The 24425-nt window shown below is 46.2% G+C and overlaps 1 protein-coding gene across 1 annotated transcript in view; it reads right to left on the bottom strand.

The window, feature by feature from the left end:
* The window catches only part of STEEP1 (STING1 ER exit protein 1), a 186705-nt gene extending 163410 nt beyond the window's left edge, over positions 1 to 23295 (bottom strand). Inside the window, exon 1 of the mRNA XM_069612525.1 lies at positions 23073 to 23295. Coding sequence (XP_069468626.1) covers positions 23073 to 23196 — 124 coding nt within the window. The 5' untranslated portion in view covers positions 23197 to 23295. The remainder of the gene's footprint in view (positions 1 to 23072) is intronic.
* Positions 23296 to 24425: the final 1130 nt, after the last annotated feature.

Below are 24425 nucleotides of genomic sequence, written 5' to 3'. Positions count from 1 at the left end.
GAGGCATCCGTGTGTGTGTGTCGATAAATTCAATAGCTGTTCTTGTAGTAACTCTTCTTCAAGCACTTGAGCATGTCTAGTTTTCTTTTGCATTTGGCCTTGGAGGATCGATCTTTTCCTCTGCTGCAAGGGGTTTAGCAAAATCGCTGTTCGGTTGATTTGGTCGTGTCAGCTGTGGGATGGATAATTTCCTTAGGAAGGCTTTCGACCCCGTTTGTCTTTTATTGGGTTTTTTCCCCCTTTGACTTTGGGTCTATTATTAGGCAAGGGCTGTCTGGATTGCGCAAAAAATCTCAAAGGTTGCCGCCTGATTCACTGATAAGCTCATGACTGCTGGATTGGTAGTAGGTCCTGGTTGGCCTATCAGGTTCACCATAAACTGGGCGGTGGGTCCCTTTTTCGTCTCAAATATAGGATTCCCAATTGGTGGTACTTGCAGTGTCTCTGTCCCGGGTCTATTGGGCTCATAGTTGTGGACTGCATTGGCCATCATCTGTATTGGGGTTGGTGTTTGACCTTTTATCCAAGCCATCATGGTGGCCATTAGTTGTGTTTTATCGGCCCGATCTGCACTTGCAATATCGAACAATCTTGACTGCCATATCCGGCTCGCCTCTGCTTCTGTATCTAGTCTCCTCTGGACATGCGTGAGGAAGTTTTCCAGATGTATCTGTTTTGTATGTATTAAAGCCAACAGGGTGGCTTGGTCTTCGATTGCTTCCAAATTTGTTTCATGTAGCGTTAGAAATTGTATCATGGATTGCGAGGTTGTTGCAATCAGATTCTGGAGGTCGATCATCGTCGTAGGCATATTCACATATTTGCGGGCATCTGGCTGTTCACATTGGCATCTGGTTTTTATGTTGTGAATGACTTATGCACCATCTTAGATTCACCTTGATGTTCGCTTTCATGGAGGAAGGGCATGTGTGGTCTGTCAATCTTATCCAAGAGACCAGTCTGGTAAGGGACCTGGGTCTTGCCATAGGTTCCTCTGTCGGCCGGTGTTGAGGTACGGTGGGGATCTTTCCTCCTTACATCACACATCTCACCAAAAACTCTCCTTTTTTTGTGTGACTGCTCATTAAGGTTTCCATATCTGTTATATCTAGCGATAACCGGGGAGCTCGAGTATTAGGGGGTTGAGGTAGCTGAAATATATTTCCTTGGATTTGTATTTTCTTCGCTTGTGTTTGCAGCCATTTCTGCCTCTACCTCGCCATCAGAGTTTTTTCTTTTCTTGTCACAGTTCCTCTGATCTCAGACCAGTTGGTCAGCGGGACTGAAGACTGGCGAACAGCTAAAGCAGTCATACGAGTAGCCTCTGAAATAAGTGGGGCACTTGGTGTTTGGGCATCCGGAGATGCAGTTTCTTGATTATAATGAAGCGGGGTAAGAGGCGGCGAGCCAGACTGAATCGGCTGTGAATCCTCGCATCATTTGCTTCTATTTCTAGAAGTGTTGTTGTCAAGTTGGTTGCGCCAAGGGCGTAGGACATGGGGGTATGGGGAGGGGGGGAACAAACCACCCACAATTTTAAGTCGGGGATATAATAGCTTTCATCCCCCACAAATTATTTGTTTCATTGCCGTAAAATACGACTGTAGGCTGCAGTTGTCATGTTACCACTGGAGTAACTGGGGCCCCTGCAGTGTGTGGGGCCCCATCCATGTCCTGGTCAAAAATAATTTCAAAACGGCAAAAAAGAAGTTTCTTTTTGAAGTCACTCTGCCTTCATAAAGATTTGTTTTTACAGCAATAAATGTCTCTATGAAGGCAGAGTAACTAAAAAAAGATTTGATTTCTTTCTTTCTTGAAGTCCGAGGGCTTCCCCACCTCATGACATGGAAGCCTAACGTGGGCATGGGGCGGGGAGCCCTAGGACTTCAAAAAGAAATAGGGCCTCATTACGAGGTCAGCAGTAAACTGCTGGTGTGACCGGCGGGTTGCCGCCGACCGCGTAATACCATTTCCGACAGCTAGTTTCCCTGTGCTACCGGGACATTACAAGTCCTGGCGGACTGGGAAGTTAGGTGCCGGAAAATGTTAGTCCTCATGGGCTCACGATAGCCCCGGCACTGCCACTAATGGTGTCTGTGCTTCTGTGATGAGTATGCCTATTGGGGCCGCTGTGTGACCTAGAGGTATTTATTCAGTTACTGTTAGAACTCGACTCACTGTCTTTTTTGGTGGTGTTGTCCTATGTAGGTGGCCCGTTGCTGTTGGATCGCCTCATCCTGACCCTGGATTGTATGGTGGTGAAAACTATGTTGTAACGGTTCCCCTGAAGAAAGTTCAAGCATTAAGAAGCTGTAAAAGAACTGAAACATGTCGGGATATGTTTTTTTTGTGAATTGACATTTGTTCAAATGCATAGTGTGTTGTAATTGTTCTGTGTCTGTGGAATTATTACATGTTGTAAATTGTTGGTGTAATTTATCCCAATAGGTTGATGCTATACCCACCATGTGGGTTAAATCTTGGGTTGTGTTTTAGAAAATAATTTTAGTAGCGTTTTATAGTTTTTGATTAAGATAATTAAAATGATCAATTTTACGAAAATAATGGTGTGTACCAAGTCCATTATTTCAGGACCAATGGTTATAGGCTTTTTCTTAAACACCACATCTTAGACAGATGAGTCATTCAGATTAGGTTGTTTTGTACCTTTTCTCCTTTTTGTATAAACATTTATGGTCTGCCCCTGACCGTGGAGTTAGGTTTCTAGTGTGGGGTGTCGTTTGCCTTATGTATAGTAACCATTTTTAATAGCAAAGCATTCCATTAATGAAAGCATTAATGTTCCTGTGCACTGTTGGTGACATGCATGTATTGGAATTTTGGACTGGTGTTACCCTACAAAACAATTCCAAATGCTCTGGCATTTTAGCCAATTTTTCTCAGAAAGTGTGCTGTTTAATTCATTAAAACACACACATGTATGCTGTTCCAAGCACAGTGTGCAGCATACCCTTGAATCAGCACACTTGTGCGTATTGCACAAGCGTGGTAATCTAGGCCAGCCCAGAGTGTGGCGCAACCCCAGATTTGTTGCCAAACTGGAGGGGGCCCCCTTAGCATGGCTTGCAGGGGGCCCCCCAAAAGTAGTGTTACGCCACTACATGTAAGCTTACGAAAGTTAAGCTTACAGTAGACGGACTGTCTGCAACGTGTGCTGCTGCCCCGCGCCTGCTCATAATTAACGTGCCCAGGCCAGGGAACAAACAAATTGCACGTGCCCTGCCTGCGCAGTGCACTGCTGTGCAGCCTCAGCTTCGTTTTTCAGAACAAAGGAGAAGCCAGGCAGCAATGTATGCTGCAATGACTCTGTGCTCGTGACAGCATGCGTTTATCGAGGGAGACAGAGTGAGAACAGGCTAGCAGGCAGCAGCTACCATAAGGGAAGTCAGTCAAGTGCCCCCCCCCCCTCCTCTCTGAGGTGCAGGGTGGCATGGGGAGGATTTGAGGGAATGTGAAACATCAATAGGCCAGGATTCCCTGATCAGTTTGCAATGTGCAGCGCATGTTTATAAACTGTATATCTGACATTAGCAGTGGATTTATTTGGGGTGAATTCAATGTGCAATGTCAGATCAGTTTCTAAAAACATGCAGTGCATTGCAAAACTCATCAGGGAATCCTGGCCTCTGAATGTTTCGATGAAACATTAAGAGGTTTGCCACGTTCCGCACGTGTTTATAAACTGTATATCGGACGTTGGCAGTGGCACACTTTCATGAATTGAAAAACCTAAGGCCCTGCCAGTGCCGCCCTCATGTTTTTCAATTCATAAAAGTGTGCTAAAGCCCCTGCCAAAGAGGATCACCACATTTGGAATGGCTCTTTGTTCGTTCCTTACTGATGGGCAGCCAGGGCTCACATTTGGCTCACATTTAAGCTCCAAGCATTGGCCAACACAGACTTGCAAGGCCGTACAAAAAAATAATACTGAGGCCCTTCACCTATACAGCAGAGGATCAAGGGTGCACAATAGGAGTTAGTATATATTGACATGAGCATGCAGTTTCTATACAAATGCCACAACACCGTTTAATAGATTATGTATTGTCTTTAAGAAGAAGGGCGTGACAATTATTTTTGCTGCTTACACTATACTAGTGCCCCTAAACTGTCAGGTTACTTTGTGATTGTTTCTAGTTTATTTCCTTAGAGTTGGATCACGCTGACTGAACCCGATACGTTTCTCTGCAAAAAAACATTACAAATTCTATGCATCTATAACTGCTTCTAAATTGAGACCCGGTCCCCCAGCTGGAGTCTCTGACATGAGGGCTACCTGCATTTCGCTAGTTCAAACCCAGCAGCAGGGTCCCCTTAACCTTTCATAAATTCAGTGTTGTTCAAATGAGGGTAATAATACCTGTTCTTACATTGCCTAGAAGCTGAAAGCATCTAGCATGAAGCGCTATGACCAAAGTGTTATTAAATTCCATAAAGCAAACTATTACCAGCACAGACGTGAACTCTGTTCCTGCCCAAAATAAACCATTTGTAGGTGCCTATCCTGCACATCTCTTAAAAGAAATCAAGCGCTAATGTTAGGTCTTGGCTAAGCTTCACCCTGTTTTATTCAGCCTGGCTGTTTCTGTCAGCGTACTTGAGTGGTCGGAATGCGATCAGATTTTGTAGTAGAGCCTCGGCAGTATGTGGATTTAGTGACTTCTGTTTCTGTCCCCCCTTCCAAATATCCATGCTCTTGAGTATTTTTTAAGAGTTAAAGCTTGCAGGTATCAATGGGCCCCTTTAAGGTCATGGATCTGGCATGCCTGTTTCAGCTTATTCTGAGAAGCTATATGAAGTGGTTGGTCATGCATGGCGTGCAAGAGGAAACCTGTGAAACGTAAGCCAGGATATCGAGGGTGCTATGAAGACTGAGGAGAAAGTGCTGAGTAAGTGTAAATGAGAGTTGTGGGGTGCTGGCCATGGGGGAATGGGAAGCGAGGGACTGGGGTGCAGTAGAGTGTGGGACTGCAAAGTGAAAAAGGGTAGAAAGGGTGCACAGGACAGAAAAAGAGAGGAGCAAGGGAGGGGAGAGATGGGAACAAGAACGGAGTGCAGATGAAAGATAGGGATGGTTTGCAGAACAGGGTGACCAGTGTGTGCAGGGGAGAGAGAGAGGGGTGCAGGAAAGACCAGAACACAGGTAGAGTGGTGTAGGGCAGAAATGGCATAGGAGGTGCTTCAGGTTTTGCAAATGAGAGAGAAGTACAGACAAGTGAGAAAGTGCAGAGGGCAGCGTGTCAGAGGAGTGACCTGGTGTGGGGTGCAGGGAAGGACTTGGGAGAAAAGGGTGTACAGCAGATGAGAATGTGGAGTAGAGAAGGGTACAGAGGGGAGATTTGTACAAGGAAGAATGGTGCCTCGCCTCATCTTCCCAGATAAAAGGTGCAGTCACGAATGCGTCTTCTTCTAAAGCTTGATCCATGCTCACGGGGCCTGCACGAGGATGATTAGAAGTTGTTTGTATAATTGCAGATATATACACTACACCATATCTGTCTGCACATTGATTGGGCCTGATAATACACAAGTGGCCACCCTCTCCCAGGTGCAGGCCGGCATGGGGAGGATTTATTAGAGGGAACGTGGGAGCTCTGGTTTGGCGCTCTTCCACTGCCCCAGTGTCATCTGTGCTGCTGTCTGGTTGCTCTCCAGGAAGAGACAGTCACAGCAGGATGTTCCTGCATCAACTCCCTTTTCACTCAATCCAACCTGCAGCCTAGTTCTGAAGTCAGGACTAACCTTAAATGAGGTATATATAATCACCTCTGACCTGTCCTGTAGTGTGAGCTGGTGCCAGGGTATATGATATGATAAGGTATTTATAACGCGCCTATACACAAGTGTTTCGAGGCGCGACGAGCCAAGGGAGGGGGAACAGAGGGAAGACAGATAACGATCTTACTGGGCCAGGTGTCATTCAGATCACGCAAGTGCAGGGGGAAGGGAGAGTGGAAAGTGCAGTACATGGGGAGGGGAAAGTGCAGTACGTGGTATAGTAGAATATTAGGATAAATAACGGCCGGATGGTGGCAAGTGCAAGGTAAGAGCAGGCATAAGTGCTCGTGGGGGACTGTAGGGATACAGAATACAGTTCTCAAGTGCGAGGGTTGCCAGGGAGGCAGTGCAAGTGTGCAAATGGCGGGGCCTGGGCCCAAGGTCACAAAGGGCGGCCAGGTAGCCAGTGCAGATTCAGCCAGGAGTTTAGCAGGGGGGAGGGGGAGAAAAGGCAGAAGCAAAGAGGAAGGTTTTGAGGTGCTTCCAGAACCGGAGATGGGTCTCCTCAAGTTTCAGGGAGGCAGGAAGGCTGCTCCAGAGGGAGGCCCCTGCAGAGGAGAGAGATCTACCACCAACTCGTTGCTTGGAGAAGCGACGGACCCTGAGGGAGTTTGAGGCGGATGAGCTAAGAGCTCGAGAAGGAAGATAGTTGGGAAGAGGGAGTTGAAGGTATTGAGGCCACAGGCCTCAGAAGGCCTTGCGGACAATGCAAAGGGTTTTGAACTTAATCCTTGCAGCCACTGGGAGCCAATGCAGAGATTTCAGTCCTGGAGAGATACGATCCCTGGGCTTGAGGCCAAGGACAAGTCTCGCAGTCCTGTTCTGGATAAGTTGCAGAGGGCGGAGAGTGGAGGCAGGCAGATTTAGATAGAGGCTGTTGCAATAGTCCAGCCTAGAGAGAACCAGGGCTCTGGAGACTTTGAGCTTCTGGGGGAGGGAGAGGAAGGGAAGAATACCTCTGAGGAGGCGCAGCTGGTAGTGTGACTTCTTAGTGACATCAGAGATGTGAGGGGAGAAGGAGAGTGTGGAGTCGAAGATGACCCTGAGGTTTTTAACCTTGCAGGTGGGAGCAGGAAGAGGGCCAAGAGAGGCCGGCCAGAGAGCTGCAGGGAAGGAGGGAGTGGGAGTGCCAATGAGTAAAACCTCCGTCTTACTGGCATTAAGGCAGAGGTCATTGGCGGCACACCACTCATGAATAGCAGACAGACAGTCAGAGATGAGGGAAGGAGAGGAGGCGGCCGAGGTTAGCCTGAAAATGAGCCGAGTATCATCCGCATAGCACCGACAGTTGGGGCAGAGAGCGGCGATGCGGTGGGCAAGGAGTGCCAGATATTGGTTGAAGAGCCAGGGAGAGAGGTCAGATCCCTGGGGGACACCACAGGTAGAGAAAAAGATATCGGAGAGGAAGGACCCGAGTTGGACCTGGGAGGGGCGTTCGGAGAGGAAAGAGGTCAACCACGCCAGAGCCTGACCAGTGAATCCCAGGTTATCACGGAGACAGTTGAGCAGGATGGCATGGTTGACAGTGTCAAAGGCTGAGGAGAAATCAAGCAGGATGAGGGCGCATGGGGTGTTGGAGTCGAGGTTGGAGAGCAGGTCTTCACGGATGTTCCGGAGAGCAGTTTCCATGCTTCTGGCAGCTCTGAAGCCAGACTGATGGTCATGAAGACAACCAACAGATTCAGTGTGGAGATTAAGCCGGGAGATGGCCAGTTTCTCCAGGAGCTTGCCCAGGAAGGGAGTGATGGAGATTGGGCGATAGTTAGCCGGGCAGGAGGGGTCGGCAGAGGGTTTCTTAAGAAGGGAGTGCTTCAGGGGGGATGGTAAGACTCCAGTGGTGAAGGAGTGATTGCAGAACTCAGCCAGGGAATCGATATGGTCCTTGATAGTTTTGGAGGAACAGGGGTGAACCTATTTCGACGAGACTTTCATAGATCGGACTCTTCTAGAAACCTCGTCTGCAGAAAAAAAGGGAAAGGCAGAGAAGGAGGGGGGGGTGGCTGCAGGAGAGCCGGAGGAGGGGCAGGGAATGGGAGGAGGGAGGCAATAGGAGGAGAGTGAGGACAAGATGTCCTGAGTTTTAGAAATGAAGTGAGAAGCCAGTGCCGTGCAGAGGGCCTGAGAAGGAACCGGAGAGGTAGAGACTGCGGCAGGATTGGCAAGTTCCTTACAGATATTAAAGAGTTCAGCCGAGTTGTTAAATGACGCAGAGATGGATAAGGGCTCTCTTCTTGGTGAGGACGGAGAGCCGGTATTGCCTTTGGAGCAGGCCGCAGGCCAGTTTGTCAGAGGATGAACATGAAGCACGCCATTTCCTCTCGGCCACCCTGCACTTGCGTTTTAGGGTGACAAGATCAGAGTCATACCAGGAGTTACACTTGGCTTTGGGCTTCATACGGATTCTCATGACAGGAGCAGGGATATCAAGAGTATCAGATGGCTGTGTCAGGGTGAGAGTCAGCCAAAGCATCTTGCCTTGCGACACAGCATCATTTTATGTGGGCTATTTTAGCAACTTTCATGTGTTTTTCGTGGATGGATGCCACGCGGGCCGCAGATTCATTTTACGCCACAACCGATTCCTTTAAAAAAACACTAGAATTATCTATAAAGGGCACGTAAAGTGCCAGTTCTGGTTTCGTTAAAGCCACTGACTTAGGGATGTTTACTACAAAGCCCTGTGTAGTTAATAACTTAATTGGAGCTGGGAACATACTACTGGTGTAATACAAATGTTTTATCCAGGGATGCCTTCATCCACTCCTTTTCTCCTTAATTGTTCATTTCACTTGTACTATCTGAAATGTCATCAGGGTGATTATGGTAGTTCTTCTTCACATTCTTAATTGTTTCAAGGACCTGTAGGAATGTAACTATTCTCCCCCCCCCCTTGAATCGCTTTGAAACACTTTGATTATTTGTATAGCGCCTATGCACAATCAAAAAGATCAATCACTATTAGCACTATGCATTTCCTTCACTGCAGTCCTGCTAAAAACCAGCAATGGCAAGTGTTTGGTTGTCTATACATATTGGGCATTTGCCAGGCACTGCATTAAATGTTCAGGTACTTGAACCATTTTGCAGCTGCTACCATCAGTGGGTACCTAATGCCACGATGGCGCTGCTTGGTATGGGCCTTTTCCGTGCATACATTAAAGCTCAAATGGTTGGCGTTGCCAAAGCTAGTTTTAAAATTAGGGATGCAACTGCATTTTTGGTACCCACCACCAGCTGAATAATGAGTTGTAGACAAGTTTTAATAGAGGCCACCATAAGCCATCTGCGTGACCCAGAAAAAAATAAAGCAGAGCCTCGAGATTCAAAACAGCACTTGTTCCGCTATCCATGTAAATGCAGTGAATACCCTGGTGCCGAGGTACAATTGCAGCCTATACAGTGCTGTAAAGGGGCACACTCGTGTTCCACCATTGAGGGTTCAAGCGGAATAGGATAGGAAGGGTTGGCGAAACTCCACAAAGCACCTGCACTTAAAGCGCAGGTGAGAGTATTATAAAAGATCTCTAAAAGGTCCATCGCTGGGAGGATTGTAAACTCTGAACTGCTTTTCTTTTTCTTAATTTTCTTCAGTTTCCTTTCCTTCTTTTCTCTTGTTTTATATAGTGATACAGTTATACAGTGATGATATGTAATTTAATACGTACTGCTGTTTTAATTTTGTGAAAAGTCGAATTCTTTGACTAAAACACAAAAAAATAAATTAAAAAAAACAAAGTCCCAAGGTGTCCTGTAAGATTATTTAGCATTTTCTTCATGCAGCACCACTGCATGGGTTTGGTGCATTGCTATAATGCGGTACAGCAAGGCATGTGTAGCCAGTGTGACATGGACATGTAAATGAAAACAGGCCATTCAGTCAAAAACGATTTCTACATCTAAAATGCAAATAATTTTTTTTTTTCACAGTTAAAAGCATATATTTTTTTCCTCACCTGAAATGCCTTTGTTGCAGGAGACACATTTGAGGATTAATGAACTAACCTCATTAACAATACTAACATGATTCTAACTCATTAATAATATAATGTGTTCTCCAGTGCAAAACGAGATGGAAAAGACAGGCTCTGAAAGTCATTTTAAACGTGCATCCAGATTTTTTTTCTCTTTGCTTCTATCTGTGCTCTGTCCACAGTATTTGCAGGAAGCAAAGACTCGAATAAGCAGGAATTCAGTTTTGTTACAGTTGCAACTGTATAAGCCAAGCCATTGTTGAAAGTAGGAGTATAGGACATGATGGATTTTATTGGATGCACGTCACATTAAGGGAGGTAACAAGAGTTTTCTTGTAGAATCTCGGGGAAGAAGAGGGTTAGAAGACACAGCTCAGAGAAAGCCCTGGCTGGTGGCTGGGGAGTTTCCTGATTGAAAAAGCAGATCCCAGTGCATTGCTGCAGAGACTGGGAATTCCAGTCAGTAAGCCCCGGTCTGAGTGACGGCAGATGCTCGTCCTTGCTGGGGTGCTTTAAGAGGGAGCATTGAGCCACTTCCAGAAGGCGACCAGCCGAAGAATTTCACATGCTGGACAGGCTTGGTGATTATATTGCAGAGTGCGGGGGCAGTGTGTATGTGTGCAAAACTATTCATTCAGAGTAGAAGAGGGAATTCCAGTGTTTTATCAACATGTTTAATGTTGCAAATTGAATAGGTTCTCGCCGCTCTCTTCTCATTTTGTTACAGATAATGTTGTTACTGTGCAATTTCCATTTATTTCTGTAAAAAGAGTAAGATCGTGTTGAAATGCAATTTTTTATAATACACAAAAATATCTGAAAGCAGACGGGTAGTGTGTTTTATTTTTCTCTTTTCTTTGTGCATCTACCATTATAGCACTGATAATATGGGAAGATGTTTAGACAGTGCAATCATTTTTAAAGGTAGCTAAAAATAAGACTTGGCGGTAGCTGTGTGCACGATTCCATTCAGTATATAAGTGTGTGTGTTTTCTGAACGGAACATAATAATAACATAATGAAATAGCCTGCTGCTGGAGGTACACGAGTCAGCAGAAAGAGAGGCCCTGGACATAGTTCACTGATGTAGATAAATTGGTGATGAATACCACATGTTAGCTCGCTGTCGTAGATAAGTCAGTGAGAACACCCCATGGTGGCACTCCAAATGAAAATGTGGTGTTCCTGAAATGTAAGCCTGAGGCCTCTCCAGTGATCACACGAACAAACTAAACAAAAATAAGGGGTTCTGGATATTGGGGCCACATATAAAACAAAGGAATTATGCTCACCAGAAATACCACCAATAACGCATACCAACATAATGTATACCACTAAATGTATCTGTGTGCTGAAATAATGTATGTATACTGTAGTACTATATACCAAATCCAATCTGAATGCAAAGAGTGATTATTACTGAATTATTTTCATTTTTGGCAGTAAGAAAATACCGCTAGGCCCCAAATCTATACAAAATTCCCCAACAGTCCCCTATCCCCCCCAGATTTTATGGGTCTCCTACATCCCTGGGTTGCACCCAACAGTGACGTTGAAACAGACCGTTCAATAGCCTTCGCTTCATAGATCAATTTATTCTCTACTTCCTGGCAACTCTTGCAGTGCAAGCATCAGGGTTTCTGTTAGTGGTGGGTTGGGCCACTCAACCCCCAAACCGGTTATGCCTGGGCTTTGAGAGGATTTTGGAGCCCCCCCCCGGAGGAGTGTGTCAAAAGCAGTGACAGAGCTGGCAGTGAACCATGTCTCAGTGAGAGAGAGGACGTTGTTGCAGTCTTTAAGGAGGTGTCAGATGCCAAAGGAGTATTTAACGGCAGAGCAAGAGTTGAGAGTAGCTCAGTGAAGCTAGTTGCCACATTTGAAGGTTTTCTCAGGAGAGGTACAGGAATGTGGCACACCCATCGGTGGTGGCAAAGGGGCCAGAGGGGTGGCAGGAGAAAGGAGGGAGTTGATTAGAGATGGAAGACTGCAGGAGGAGGAGGCTGAGCTGAGAGCCCTGGACCATAACAGTGTCATTCTGGGAGACATGAATGATGCCCCTAGAGGATGGGAAGTATGCCAAGAGTACTTCCCATCGGGTTCCACCATTAATGGGCGTAGAAGAGAAAGGGGCGAGGACTGAGACCATATGGGGAATACATAGTTCCGGAAAGGGAATGACAAAGAGGATTGCAGTGACAGCGTGCCTGGAAGGAGCGTTGACATAGGTGTCAGCGATGGGCAGGCCTTGATCGAGACCAGGAGATCTTTCTTGAACTTTTTCCTTCCAGACTTCGAAAGAGAGAAAGGATAGGTGATAGGAGTAGCAGTTGGAGTAGATGGGGGGTGGAGGGGGTGGAAACCACATGGAGGGAGAGAGCAGAGAGATGGAAAGGGAGAGAAAGAGCGGGACAGAGAAACGGCACAATGCACAACAAACTCCCCAGGTGGCTTAGCAACAAGATAGGTACAGACGAATCAGGTGCACAAGAAGGAAGTCCAGACCAGAGTCCTGCGGCAGGCGGATGGGAAGCTCGGCGAGGAGGCTAAGAAACTTCAACTTTTGCCGGCCTTCCTTCGGCGAGTCGCACGGTCGAGTCTGCCCTGGGAGAGCGAGAATTGGGGCAGGAGGTCTAGACACGTGATGCGGGTGGCCAATTAGGCCGCAGCTCACTCCTCAGAGGACATGAGAGGCAGGGCCGATGCAGTGGGCTGCCTCATGCCAAAGAAGCGGCCATTGTGTTCTGGAGTAGATCCACTGCGTCTCTAAGTGGCAGGGGGTGGGGGGCGCGTGCTGTAAACAGGAGTCACACAGGTTGCCGAAAAAAAGGGTGCTCCACTGCTTCAGCAGCGAGAGGGGGGAAAATCTACAATTCCATAAAACATTACCACTCCATTAAAAACATTTTCAGCTCTAAATACATGCTTAGGTTTCTTTTTTAAAAATCAACATGAACACCACTTAAATTCATCCCATTATTCTTTCAATTTTAAGCAGTTGATAAACCAAGCCACTGCTAAAGCAATCAACTGGGTGGCCAACTAAACAACAAATTCCAAAATGTTTGTTCTTTACAGAACACTGCTCATTCAAGCATTTATTATAAATTACCTCATGCTAAGATCTAGAAGTTTTGGACGATCTAATAAATGTTTCAATGTCTTCAAACTGCAGAACCAGCAGCAAGTCTGTGAGACTAATAATGTTCAGCCGGGCCCGTACTTCCTTGTACAATGAATACTCCACTAAAACGCATGAATACTCTACGAGCCCAAATATTAGGAAACCTAGTTATCAGGGTTCCAAGACCCCCAAACAGTTGTGCTCATAACTAAGGTGCTTAAGTGAATTGTAACTGTGAAGGCTATCCACAGCACTACATCAATATAGTTGGTATAGAGCAGCTCTGACCATACCAGGATTATCTCCCGGGTACGTTTGACCTAGCTGTATTTCAAATAAATTATTACAGAATGTAGAAACAATGGATTCTTCTTGTAACCTAATAATTTGTTCAAATTTATCATACAAAGGCCCAATAGGCGGAATTAGCATTCAATGGTATGGTTGAAAGTACTTCCAATGTGCCCTTATCTGGAGTGACGTAAGCCCAAACTCATATCGTATGGCCACTGAAGCCACAGCATTAGGAATGCCCAATACCCTGCTCCATATCAAACTTCTGGCAGAATTTCCACTCCCGTGGCTGCAGGGTAATGGCACGTGTCAGGGTTGGGACTACTTTGCTCTCAGAGTACTTCATCAAAGGAATAATTGTAAACTTGCAGTACTTATTATGAATGTGCACCAACTGGGAAGATAAAGCTTTTGTCTTAATCAGCGATGTATGGGGCTCTTGTGGAATCCAGGATCCATTCCACTGAGAAAGTTAGAAGACGTGGGAACGAGACATGGAGGTGGGTATAGATCCAGCTATCTGGGGTAGACTAAGCAGGGGAGCTTCACCAACATCGATCTCCAGTCAATATAAGCTGCATGCCATCAAGCTCCTTCACAGATGGCAATATGATCCGGTCAGACTCTCCGAAATGTTTCAAAATGCTAGCCCTTCGTGTTGATGGAGGTGTGGAGCGCGGGCAGACTATTGGCATATGTGGTGGGGATGCTCAAGGGTGTAAGTATTTTGGGATGTAGTACTGGGGCAGATCAAGGAGCTGGACGGCATCACTCGGGTTCCCCATGTTGGTTTGGTTTGGAGTGGGGAGGCGAATATGTCAGACTGCCAAAAATGGCTGCAACATTTCTAGCAGCAAGAGCTTGTCTAGGTCATGAAATGGAAGAGTGCACCCCCCTTACCCCTTCCCAGTAGGAAAAAGGGAATGGACCAATGTGGCCATGAACATATGTATAATGGAAAGAATAACACCAGGACTCCATGGACATGTAGGCTCCCTGGAAACGGAGTGGGGAGAATGTATTGATAAATATTTGAAGCCCGGAGCAAACCCATCATTGGGTAATACAAATCAATGAGGGAGGGGGCGTGTTATGGCGGATTTCTCAGAAATGTGCTAATTCCTCTCTACCTTAGAGACCCCAGCTCTTTTGCTGAACTCTGGTACTTTTTAATTCTATGTGTTTTCTGCATTTCTTTTGGTTTTTGGAGTCTGACAAACTCCATAGGCTTCTTTTTACATTGTGACACACAGCAGCTTCAGTGCAGTGGCACAGGGAAGTCTTTCAACTAGCTTCTCATGTAATATTTTTATGTCACCCTTTTTACCATTAATGGCTGGTGGCAGTGGTTTCCTTTTTACTACCATGGTGTGTCAAACGCGGGCTGCGTTCGCAGCTGCAGTAAAGCACCCTTGGGTGCTATTTTTGTCAAAATGGCCCCGGCCTTTTTTCTTTCGCCATTTCCTTGTGGAAAGGTCCTTCTTGAGATTTACTCTGCATGCCAAACGGCTACCTCTGGCTCCAGAGTGGCTGGCGGGAGCAGGAAGTGGGGGGTGGAGGGAGAATGTGAGGTGCCCGAAACTCCCTATGCTTAATCCCTTTGATTACAGGAATGCACCCAAAGGGGATTGGCCGGGAGGATTTACAGCCACACTGCTGTTTGACTGGCAGCTAGGCTGGAATGAATGGGAGAAACCTCCATAAAAGGCCAGGCTTTTTGGCTTGGAAGGCAGAGTCGACCACTGGACGAAGGAATCCGAAGAAAAACTTGGAAGAGACGCCTGCTGCAACTCCTGGCCCGTTGGTTTGTTCGGTGAAGCCATGCTGCTGTGCTGAAGCCCCGAATTTGCCTTCGACTAGAGAAGCCCTGCAAGGACGACTTCTCCCCTTGAGTTGGTGGGACCAATCAACTCCAAAGTAAGCCACCTGGACATCCTCACGGAGCTGGTTGTATTCCCACTGCAGTCGCTGCTGGAACCGAAGAGCCAGGGAAAGGAACACCAGTTTGTGTGGGTTGCTTTTAAGTTGGCCAAGAGCTCCAGGAAGATCCTCCGGACTCCCAGGAAGCAGGACTGACTGAGCCTGAGCCACCTCAGAGTGCTGGACCCCAGATGCAAGGAAAGCCCATCTTGATAGACAGAAACCGCGGTGGTGCTATTTGTGGTAGACGTGAGGAGCTGAAACACCGAAGTGCCACTTGTTTGAAGATTGTCGGTTGCGGTCGGTGACCGTCCCATTGCAGTGCAGGAGTCCACAAATGTCCTCCCTCTTGTCCCCACGATTGAGGCCCAGGAACACCAGGATCTGCAGAGCTGCACAGGAACAGAAGTCATCTGCTGCATTTCTCTTCTAACAAAAGGTACTGTAAGTCTAAGAGAACTTACCTCTCGCTTGCATCTTCTACTACTCACAAGTCTAACAGCTTGTGGCCCTACATTGATTCTTCTTTTTTCTTCAAAGACTTCTAAAACATTGTACAAAGTCTTTTCTTACTTACCTGCAAGAAGTGCTTCAGCGCACATAGAATTTTGCCCAATTGACAATGGCCTAGCCTGGTTCACTGAATGACTCTTCTCTCCTCTGACATTGTGTTGCACCTATCCTTCCAAGAAGGGGTTAACTTACTCTGCATTTGGGGGGGTCCAAAAGTATTTGCCTGCTTAAGAATAATTGTGATCTTTTGTTTTTAACCTTCCTGTGCTGATGGCCCATTTTTCCAGGTGACTGAGAAGGACTGAAGCAAAACCATTACTATTCATGTTTAGAATAATTGTAAGCCGATAGTACCTCGGGTCAGTCCTCTTCCCCCCCACCTCCCCCTCTTAAATATGGGATCCAGATACTCTATATTCCATAAAGTCCAGCTTTCATTGCAACTTTCTTAAAAAGAATGGAAGCCCATAAACAGGGATCCCCCTTAAATAAGCGGTATAACAGATTGTTACGGAAAGGCAACCTGGAATCACTCAGATGGGTAATCATATCCGGGCCAAGATCACAAGACCAATAATCATATTCATCAGCAGACTCACCAATTTGATAAAAATGATCTACCACGGTTGAATACAAATTTCTAAAAGGGAGTTACCCATGAAGCTTCTGGCACCAAATTGAAATTGATTTGTGCAACAGAATGAGTGGAATTTAACTGATTAACTAGTATCCAGAAATGTATGACATTTAGGCAGCCAAGGACTTGCTTCAGCAAGACAAAAAGCTTGTGCCGCATACACCAATTTTTATTTTATTTATTTGAATTTATAAATCGTGGCGCTGTTACAGATTTTTTCCACAGTTGCAGAAGAAACAGGCTGAAAAGACATTCATTACAGTGTTCAAGCAGTAATACAGTAGGAGTGTTCCATGGTTACAGGGGAACATCTTCAAGCACACTAGTTGAACAGCTTGGTTTTCAGAGCTTTTCTGACGGCAGTGAGGGATGTTTCCTTTCTGAGTTTAAGTGGTAGTGAGTTCCAGTTTCTGGGTGCTAATGCCTGAAAGCTCGAACCACCAGCTTTGACTCTTGATGGTGGGGACCAGGAGTTGGTGAGAGTATTGGGCACGTTTAGGTCCAAGTGCCGGTGCTTGCTGGATTCGTTCTGCCAGATAAGGAGGTGCAGACTGGGAGAAGCATCTGTGTGTGATAGTGAGGGCCTTGAAGAGTATGCGCTCTTTGACCGGGAGCCAGTGGGACTCTCGTCTGACCTGGGAACTATGCTCTCTTTTGGAGATACTGAGAGCATTGTTTTGCATGACTTGCATTTTGTTCATGTTCTTGGCAGAAGATCCTAGGAGCAGGACATTGCAATAACCCAGCTTGGCGGCAATGGTTGCTTGCACTATGTTGAGGTCGTTTTTGGCGAGAGGTGGGGTTTTACTGCATTCATGATTTTGGTTGCGATAGCTGCGGACGATGAAATGGCACCAACTTGTCTTTTCATTGAGAGGGTGGAGTCGAGACAGACACCCAGGATTTTTACTGCGGCAGAGACTGTTATGACAGTATTCTCAATAGTGAAGGTGCGGTTAGGATTTTGGCAACGCTTACATATATTCCTAGCTTTACTTATTGGAACGATTACTGTCGATACATTTTTCTCATCGCTCGTCTTAATTATTTTTTCTTACAGACAACAGTCTGATCATAAGTAAACTTTCTACGACCTTAAAAAATGCCTATGGAAAGAAATCCCAAGGACCTGGATTATGCTATCAGCGACAACGTTTTAATAGTTATTCAAACTAAACATTCAACTTCCAGTCATAGACGTTTATTGCATTATGTTTACTATTACTGCATTAAAAAGCATTATAAACCAACAGCCAGTGTGGCGGTTAATGGAGGTGCATCTCATGCCTTCCCCCTGCAATGGGGCACGAGTGCCCGCTGTCCTCCTGCTATATGCATTAGTGATGGAGCCGTGGTCGAGGGGGTTGAGGAAAGACAAAGGAATAGGGGGCGTCTCTATAGGGGGGATTAGCATGCACAATGCCTTGCTCTACATTACCAACCCAGCCCAAATTGGTGCCCCGCATACTGGAGTGGTGGGGTTATCAGGCTTTAAGGTCAACCTAGGGAAATCATTGGCCTACGTGGTTGGATAGGAGGTGGAGAGGGACTATATAAGGGGGCTGCCATTTCAGATCCAAGAGGATTCCTTTAGATACATAGGGATTCCTGGGTCCTACCAATACGGAGAGCTCTTACCGGGGAATTTTCTTCAACTATGGGCGACGGTGCAGAAAGACATGGAGAGGTGGGCTAGATTAAAGCTTACATGGATGGCACGATTAAATTGCATTAAAATGGTAATATTGCCCAAGTTCCTATTCTTATTGCAAATGCTCCCAGTGAAGGTTTTCCCAAGTCCTTCTTTGAGGAAGTAAACGCAGCCTTAATAAAATGTCTGTGGGCGGGGATGGGACATTGGTACTGCCGAAGGAAAAGTGGGGAGCGGGGTTCCCAGATCTCTATACCTACTACAGGCCTGCCCAGCTCTGCGTGCTGGTGGATCACATGGACCCGCATACTGACAACAACCGGGAGCCGCCGGACAATGCAATCCTGGCCCCAGTATCCTTAGAGGAATGGCTTTGAATACACATCCTGAGGAGAGTGTTGTGTCACCCGGTCCTTGAAGTCCTGTGGTCCCTATGGAGGGAGGAGAATAGGTGGCTATCCACGTGGCCATCACATTTGAGCTGTATCTGGGCCCTGATTCCGAGTGACAGGATTGAGGACCTGCTGGCATTCCAGCTTGGTACGAGGCAGGGTTGAGTCAGGCTGGTCAAATGTGGGAATGCGGGGGTCCTCGCACTGGAAAGGCTGGGTGGGGAAATTCTCAGTATTGGACTTTGAGAAGCTCCCGTTGATCCGGATGCTAATCGTGTGGCTATTCAGGACAATTCAGGGCTATTCCTGTTGGCGGGACCTAGGGAACCACTCACAGTTAAAACTAGGTGGGGGCAAGATTTGGGAGGGAAAATTAACGACGCCCCATGGGCTTGGATGTGCAGAAAAGTCACCAGTGTCACAGCTTCATGCCAATGTAGGCATCAGGCCCTGAAGTTGTTGCACAGATGACACTACCCGCTAAAAGATAGGGAGAGGGCAAGACCTGCAATGTTGGAAGTGTGGCAAGGCAAGACGGGACTATAGTCATATGTGGTGGGGCTGTCATAAGGTCTAAGGCTACTGGAGAGATGTCCTATCCGGGGTCAGAGGGGTTGACGGGATACACAGGGGTTTTCGCCATGGTTCCTCCTTTTTGGGGTCCAGCTGGGGGAAGAGACTGGATTTGGGCATATGGGGCAGGTGATACTGGTAGAGGCTAAATGTTGCCTGGCCCAGGTGTGGAAAAGCTGGCGCCTGCCAGTGGAAAAGTAATGGGTGGGAAAGGTCTGTGCCATATACAATACACTCCGGTCCAATATTGAAGGTCAGTGGGTGCCCTTTTCGAGAAGTATGGCTGATGAGCTCTGTAAAGAAGGAGAGTGGTGCCTCAGAAGTGTAAGGGCGGGGAGGTCGGGTACGGGTGAAGGGGGTAAGCTGCAAATTGGGGCCACATTGGCTGTGTGGAGGAGATATAACGGGAGGCCCCAGCGGGAAAATCACCTTAGGAGATGACGGGTGCTTGAGCCTCAAGGGAAGTGAGACCCTGAGGCATGATAAGCAAGCTGAAAACCATCTGCTGCATGGGGGGTGGAGGGGCGGGTTTTAGGGGAATTGTCTTGATTGTTGAAAGTGTATTTTCTGAAATGCCAATAAACTTCAATTTTGAAAAAGCCTAATAGCAGGGCCATTTCTAGTATAAAGGAATTTGTCTCCAAGTTTACCAATTCAGATCTATGTCACAGAACAAGTTCACTATCAAGTTATCCATCACAACATGCAGTTGTTTCAACTTCTTCATCCAACAACGGGCAAGCAGAGTTTAAATCGCCGGCTACCCTTATTGATCCATTAGATGTTGCCCCCATCCAGCTCGCTATGAAGTCAACCAAAGCATCTAAAAAGTGCCCAACTCACAAATCCCAACATGCCAGTAGATATTAATAAACAATACTTTCCTTTTCTTACTTTGACACTAGAATAAATTCAATTGCCAAAGCCCCAACCAAGACACTAAATACCCTAATTTCACAAATGACTTGGCAAGATTTTACAATGGACAAAATATCCCGCCCCCCATAGGGCGACCAAGCGAACCTTGTTTGGCAGATAAGGCCACGTACCATCCAGTACAGGTTAGTGCATCGGCAAGACTCTTGAATTAAAATATTATGTTTTCCAAGTTGCATACACAGGGTGGAGTTGGTATAGAGATGGACAACCGCCCTGGGAATTCCAAGAGGCAATTCTAATTACACATTCAGTACTAAAGACTTTGTTGGGCAGATGAAGACTTTGTTCGTCAACTCAAGGTGTAACAGGATTGTCTTCGCTTAAGCTGATGGAGACTCATCACGACACAGGATCACCTTTAGACCCATGTACAGCTAGAATCCTAAAACAACTTAGATATTGTGCGATTCCCGGTCTGTGTGCAATCATTAATCTTTTATTGAAGTGTGGCAAGATTTCTGATCAACTTAAAATATCAGCCGCCTCTCCCCTGCTTAAAAAAATATATATATTAAAAAAACTAAAAAAACACACACAACACCACAACTTTCTTTGGATTGTACAATGCTTGTTAATTACCATCCGATTTCCCAACTACCCTATGTGGGCAAATTTCTTGAGACGGTGGTGACTTCACAATTACAAATCTTGTGAAAGAAGCCAGATGGCTTGACAAAATTCAGATTGGGTTTCATCTGGGTCTATTGGCTGCATTGGACACTATAAAACTGAGTAGACACTTGAGGAACGGGCGTTCTTATACTTTTAGACTTGGCGCCAGTGTGCAATACAGTGGACTATGAAATCTCCCTAAACGGCTGCAGGGGAATTGCATGAATTGATTCAATATTTTTTTGGCCAATCAAAAGCATACAGTGTTCCCTCCACCATTATACTCATCCATTAGAGATATCGTTACAGGGTTCATAATTTAGCCAGCTCCTATTTAATTTTAAACACATATCCATTATTGCATTTATTGCACAGTTTAATAGGACTTTTTAAATGAACGCTGATGATATGCAGCTTATTATTTATTTGAATTTATAAAGTGCACTGGCAACCCAAGGGCATTGAGGCACCGTTACATGAGATTGACTTAGTTACAAGTTATGACATTGCTTACTGGTTACATGAGGCGTGGCAATGTTGGAAATAGGTATATGGGAAGGCATCGTCTCTACATGACATTGTTACTTAGATGGTACATACAGGAAAGTTCAGTGCATAGAGTACCATATAGGGCTATCCTATGGGAGTTCAGATAAACAATTGTGTTTTGATGTATTTGCGGAAAGCTGAATGGGAGGAGATTCCCCTGAGGTGGGGTGGCAGGGAGTTCCATTGGGTTGCCACGAGGAAAGGGAAACTGGAGCCTCCTGCTCGCACTCTTGTGACCTTGGGCACTGAGAGTAGGTTTGTGTATGGGGTTCTAATAGGTCTTACTGCAAGTGGTCTGGTGAGTCTTAGAGAGGTATAGTGGTACTGCATGGTGGATGCATTTATAGGCGAGGGACAGAACAGAATTAACCAATTGATTGGTTTAAGCGCTGCATATAAAAAGTAAACTTCTGGGTGACTGCTAACTATCTCCTACTGAACTAACAACATACTGAAATACTTATCGAAACCTGGGCTCCTGCCTTAAATCAGGGCTTGCAAAATCTACTAGCCCACTAGCATTGGCAAGTAGTTTTTATGATGGGCGAGCACCATTAGCACGATACTGGACCTTGCTGCCGGGTATGGAGATGTTGGCAACTTATTTTGCATTTACTGCAAACAAACTTTGCAGAAACTGGCAAATGCAAGTTTCACTGGGCATGCTTGGAAGCAATGCACGAAATATGAAGTGTGCATATGGCAACATGTATAATTTAACAAAAAGCACAGAAAATATTGTGTCACCAGTCACCTTGTGGCGAGTGCATTTCTCTTAAGTCAAGTATGTAAACTAAGGAACTCGCCCTGCAGGTCTAGTGGAATTTTCAATAATTTGCAAGACCTACTTCATCTGGTCTGTTGCATAAAGTTAGAGTTTGGCCAAATTAGTAAGGGGACTAGCAGCTATTTTATCATCTGAACATCCTAAAAAGATTACTGGGCCATATTTCTTTTTCGTAGAAGTTGCAGTTAAAAAAGGCTTTCATAGCCAATCATCTGATTATTGCACCTACGGCTTTGAGTGGGCAAGGGCTGGCCAGGGCCCAGTCCTAGCAGTCTCCAAATACTGCCATTGAGCCCCCAAAAAAGTGGCCATTTACCGAGATAAGGGGATTCTGCATGTTGGATGGAATGTTGTGAATTTAGCCCTGTGATGCCTCTTGTGGAGGCTAGTTGATTCACTATATTTGCCTCCCTCACCTATTCCTCCTTCCGCTCCTCTTTGAAATCACTCCTTCATTCCCCTCCCTGACTTCCTTCCCCCACTCACCCTTCTCTCCCTCCATCTAGTACCCTTCCCTTTGTTCTCTTTATCTTTTCCCATCTCTTCTAAATTCTCCTTCCGCCTACTACTCACTTTACTCACTACTTTCTTTCCCTCCTTCCTCACCTCCTTCCTCTCCTTTCCCCTTTTCTCAAGCAAATTGTTCTACATGGCGATTTTCTGGTTTGATTCATGTTTAATGTTATCACTTCTACTGTTCCATGTTTATGTGTTCTTGTTGTTAACTGTAAAGCGCTTTGGATTAAGGCAATAATATAAAACAATAAATACAAATAAAAAAGGTACTACCTCCGTAGCCATTATACTGCATACTATTGTTAAGGGCCAGGTAAGGACTTTCCAAATAATTAACACGCAGAACAACAAAGTACTGCACGTGTATTTCATTATGTAATTAAATGCTAAACCTCTGCTGTGACATCAAGTTAATTATGAAACGAATTCCTTTACATTCTGAAAAAACAAAAATTAAAGACCCCACAAAGTGAGCGAACACAAAATAGGCACACAGGCCAAAGCTGAAACCACCCGAATTGAAATCTGACCAATGCAAAGTAAAAAGTACTACGTAACTGACACGCTCCGTACTGTCCTTGTCATGAAATACTATAATAATAAGGTCTGATGGCACTTGCTTACGTACCCGGGATAATTAGCACACGCCCTACACTCCCTAGAGGACAGCGATAGAGGGGTGCGTCTGAGACCCTCATAAAAGCAGCGCTGAGAGTAGTCATGAATGGGGCCAATGTTTCGCATTACATCTGGACCAGGCTATGGGCAAGGGAGCCCGCAGACTCCCGCCTCACTCACCCAAGACCAGCACCATCTGCCCGCAGAGGCAGTAGTAGACGTGCAGCGGCTTCTCGCCATCGTCGTACTCCTCCCGGTCGCGGGTATCGGAGCAGACCACAGAGCGGGACACCACCTTGGGCATCTTACCAGGCAGCAACAAGCAGCACTGATGCCCTCCCTCCAGTAACTACTTCCCGTTAGAGGAACGCACCTGACGACGTGATCCGGTCATGTGACTAACTCGTTCTATCCCTCCCACGGGCTCTCTTCACTGTCACTGCATGCGGCGCAGGCTAACCACATTTATTTTTTTATTTTTTGTTCAAACTATTTTATTGATTTTATAGCATTTTACTCAGCGGAAAGGCTCCCTCATTGTGAATGTCACGCTCTCGCAATCGGACTTTTTCCTGCTAAGGTTTTAACGCCTTGCGAACCTTACAGGTTGATTTGCGGCATACACTACTCTTTAAAAACCCCTGCGTCTCTTCCACAGTATACCCGAGGAAGAGAATCATGTGGTCTTGACATGTAGCAGACGATGATATGGAGTTACTGACTAAAGGTATAATTGCTGCTAGATCCTTATTAAATAGAACAAGTCCATATTTGTGTCTGATATCTTTGCAGACCCCATCTCCCGGTTTCTTCTTCAGAACTGCATGAGGAAGAGCTCTATGTGGTCTTGCCAGCAGACACAAATACGGAGTTAGCCTATTAAATGTATCATTGCAGCAAGAACCCTAGTGTATCGCTTAAAAAACACACTCTCACGTTTACTTTGGCAGAGGGAAGGCGTCGGTGGCACCAGGGCTGGCTTTAGTCATGGGCGACCTGGACGGGCTTGCCCGGGGCATCACATTAGTCCCCTGCTGCGCCAGCTCAGAGGATTCTTTCAAGGGCTCCCATGTGCTGGTGAGGTGAAGGCGACCAATTGAAATGAAATGAGCCCTGCTCTCGTGCTGGAGCATGGCGCTTCAGCACGAGAGCGTGGCGCTTTCCATTTGAATAGAGCACCAGCTGCCACACTAGCATTGGGCAGGCTACCCCATGATGGTGCAGCAGCAACGCTCTGTTGAAGTGATAATCTCCCCGCTCCAGCACAAGAGCGGGGCACTTTGAATTTCAATAGGGCACCACTGCCATTCCAGCATAGGGCAGCCTTTGAAAAGCTGTCCCTCGCTGATGTGGTAGAGCAACCCCAAATTTGCCCCCCGCTTCTGCTTGGACTGAGAGGCAGAGCGTGCCACATTTTGTTCCGCCCGGGTGCTGCCAGAGCTAACTCGTGCCCTGAGTGGGACTATGAACACACACTCTGAGTGAGATTTGTAGAGAGTGGGAACGTTTAATGTTTTTTCAGAGCTCTCAAGT

The sequence above is a fragment of the Ambystoma mexicanum genome, chromosome 5p (assembly GCF_040938575.1).
Source record: "Ambystoma mexicanum isolate Mex_15411 chromosome 5p, UKY_AmexF1_1, whole genome shotgun sequence".
NCBI lineage: Eukaryota > Metazoa > Chordata > Amphibia > Caudata > Ambystomatidae > Ambystoma > Ambystoma mexicanum.
The sequence above is the reverse complement of the archived record's forward strand: the minus strand, read 5'-3'. Positions and strand labels throughout refer to the sequence as shown.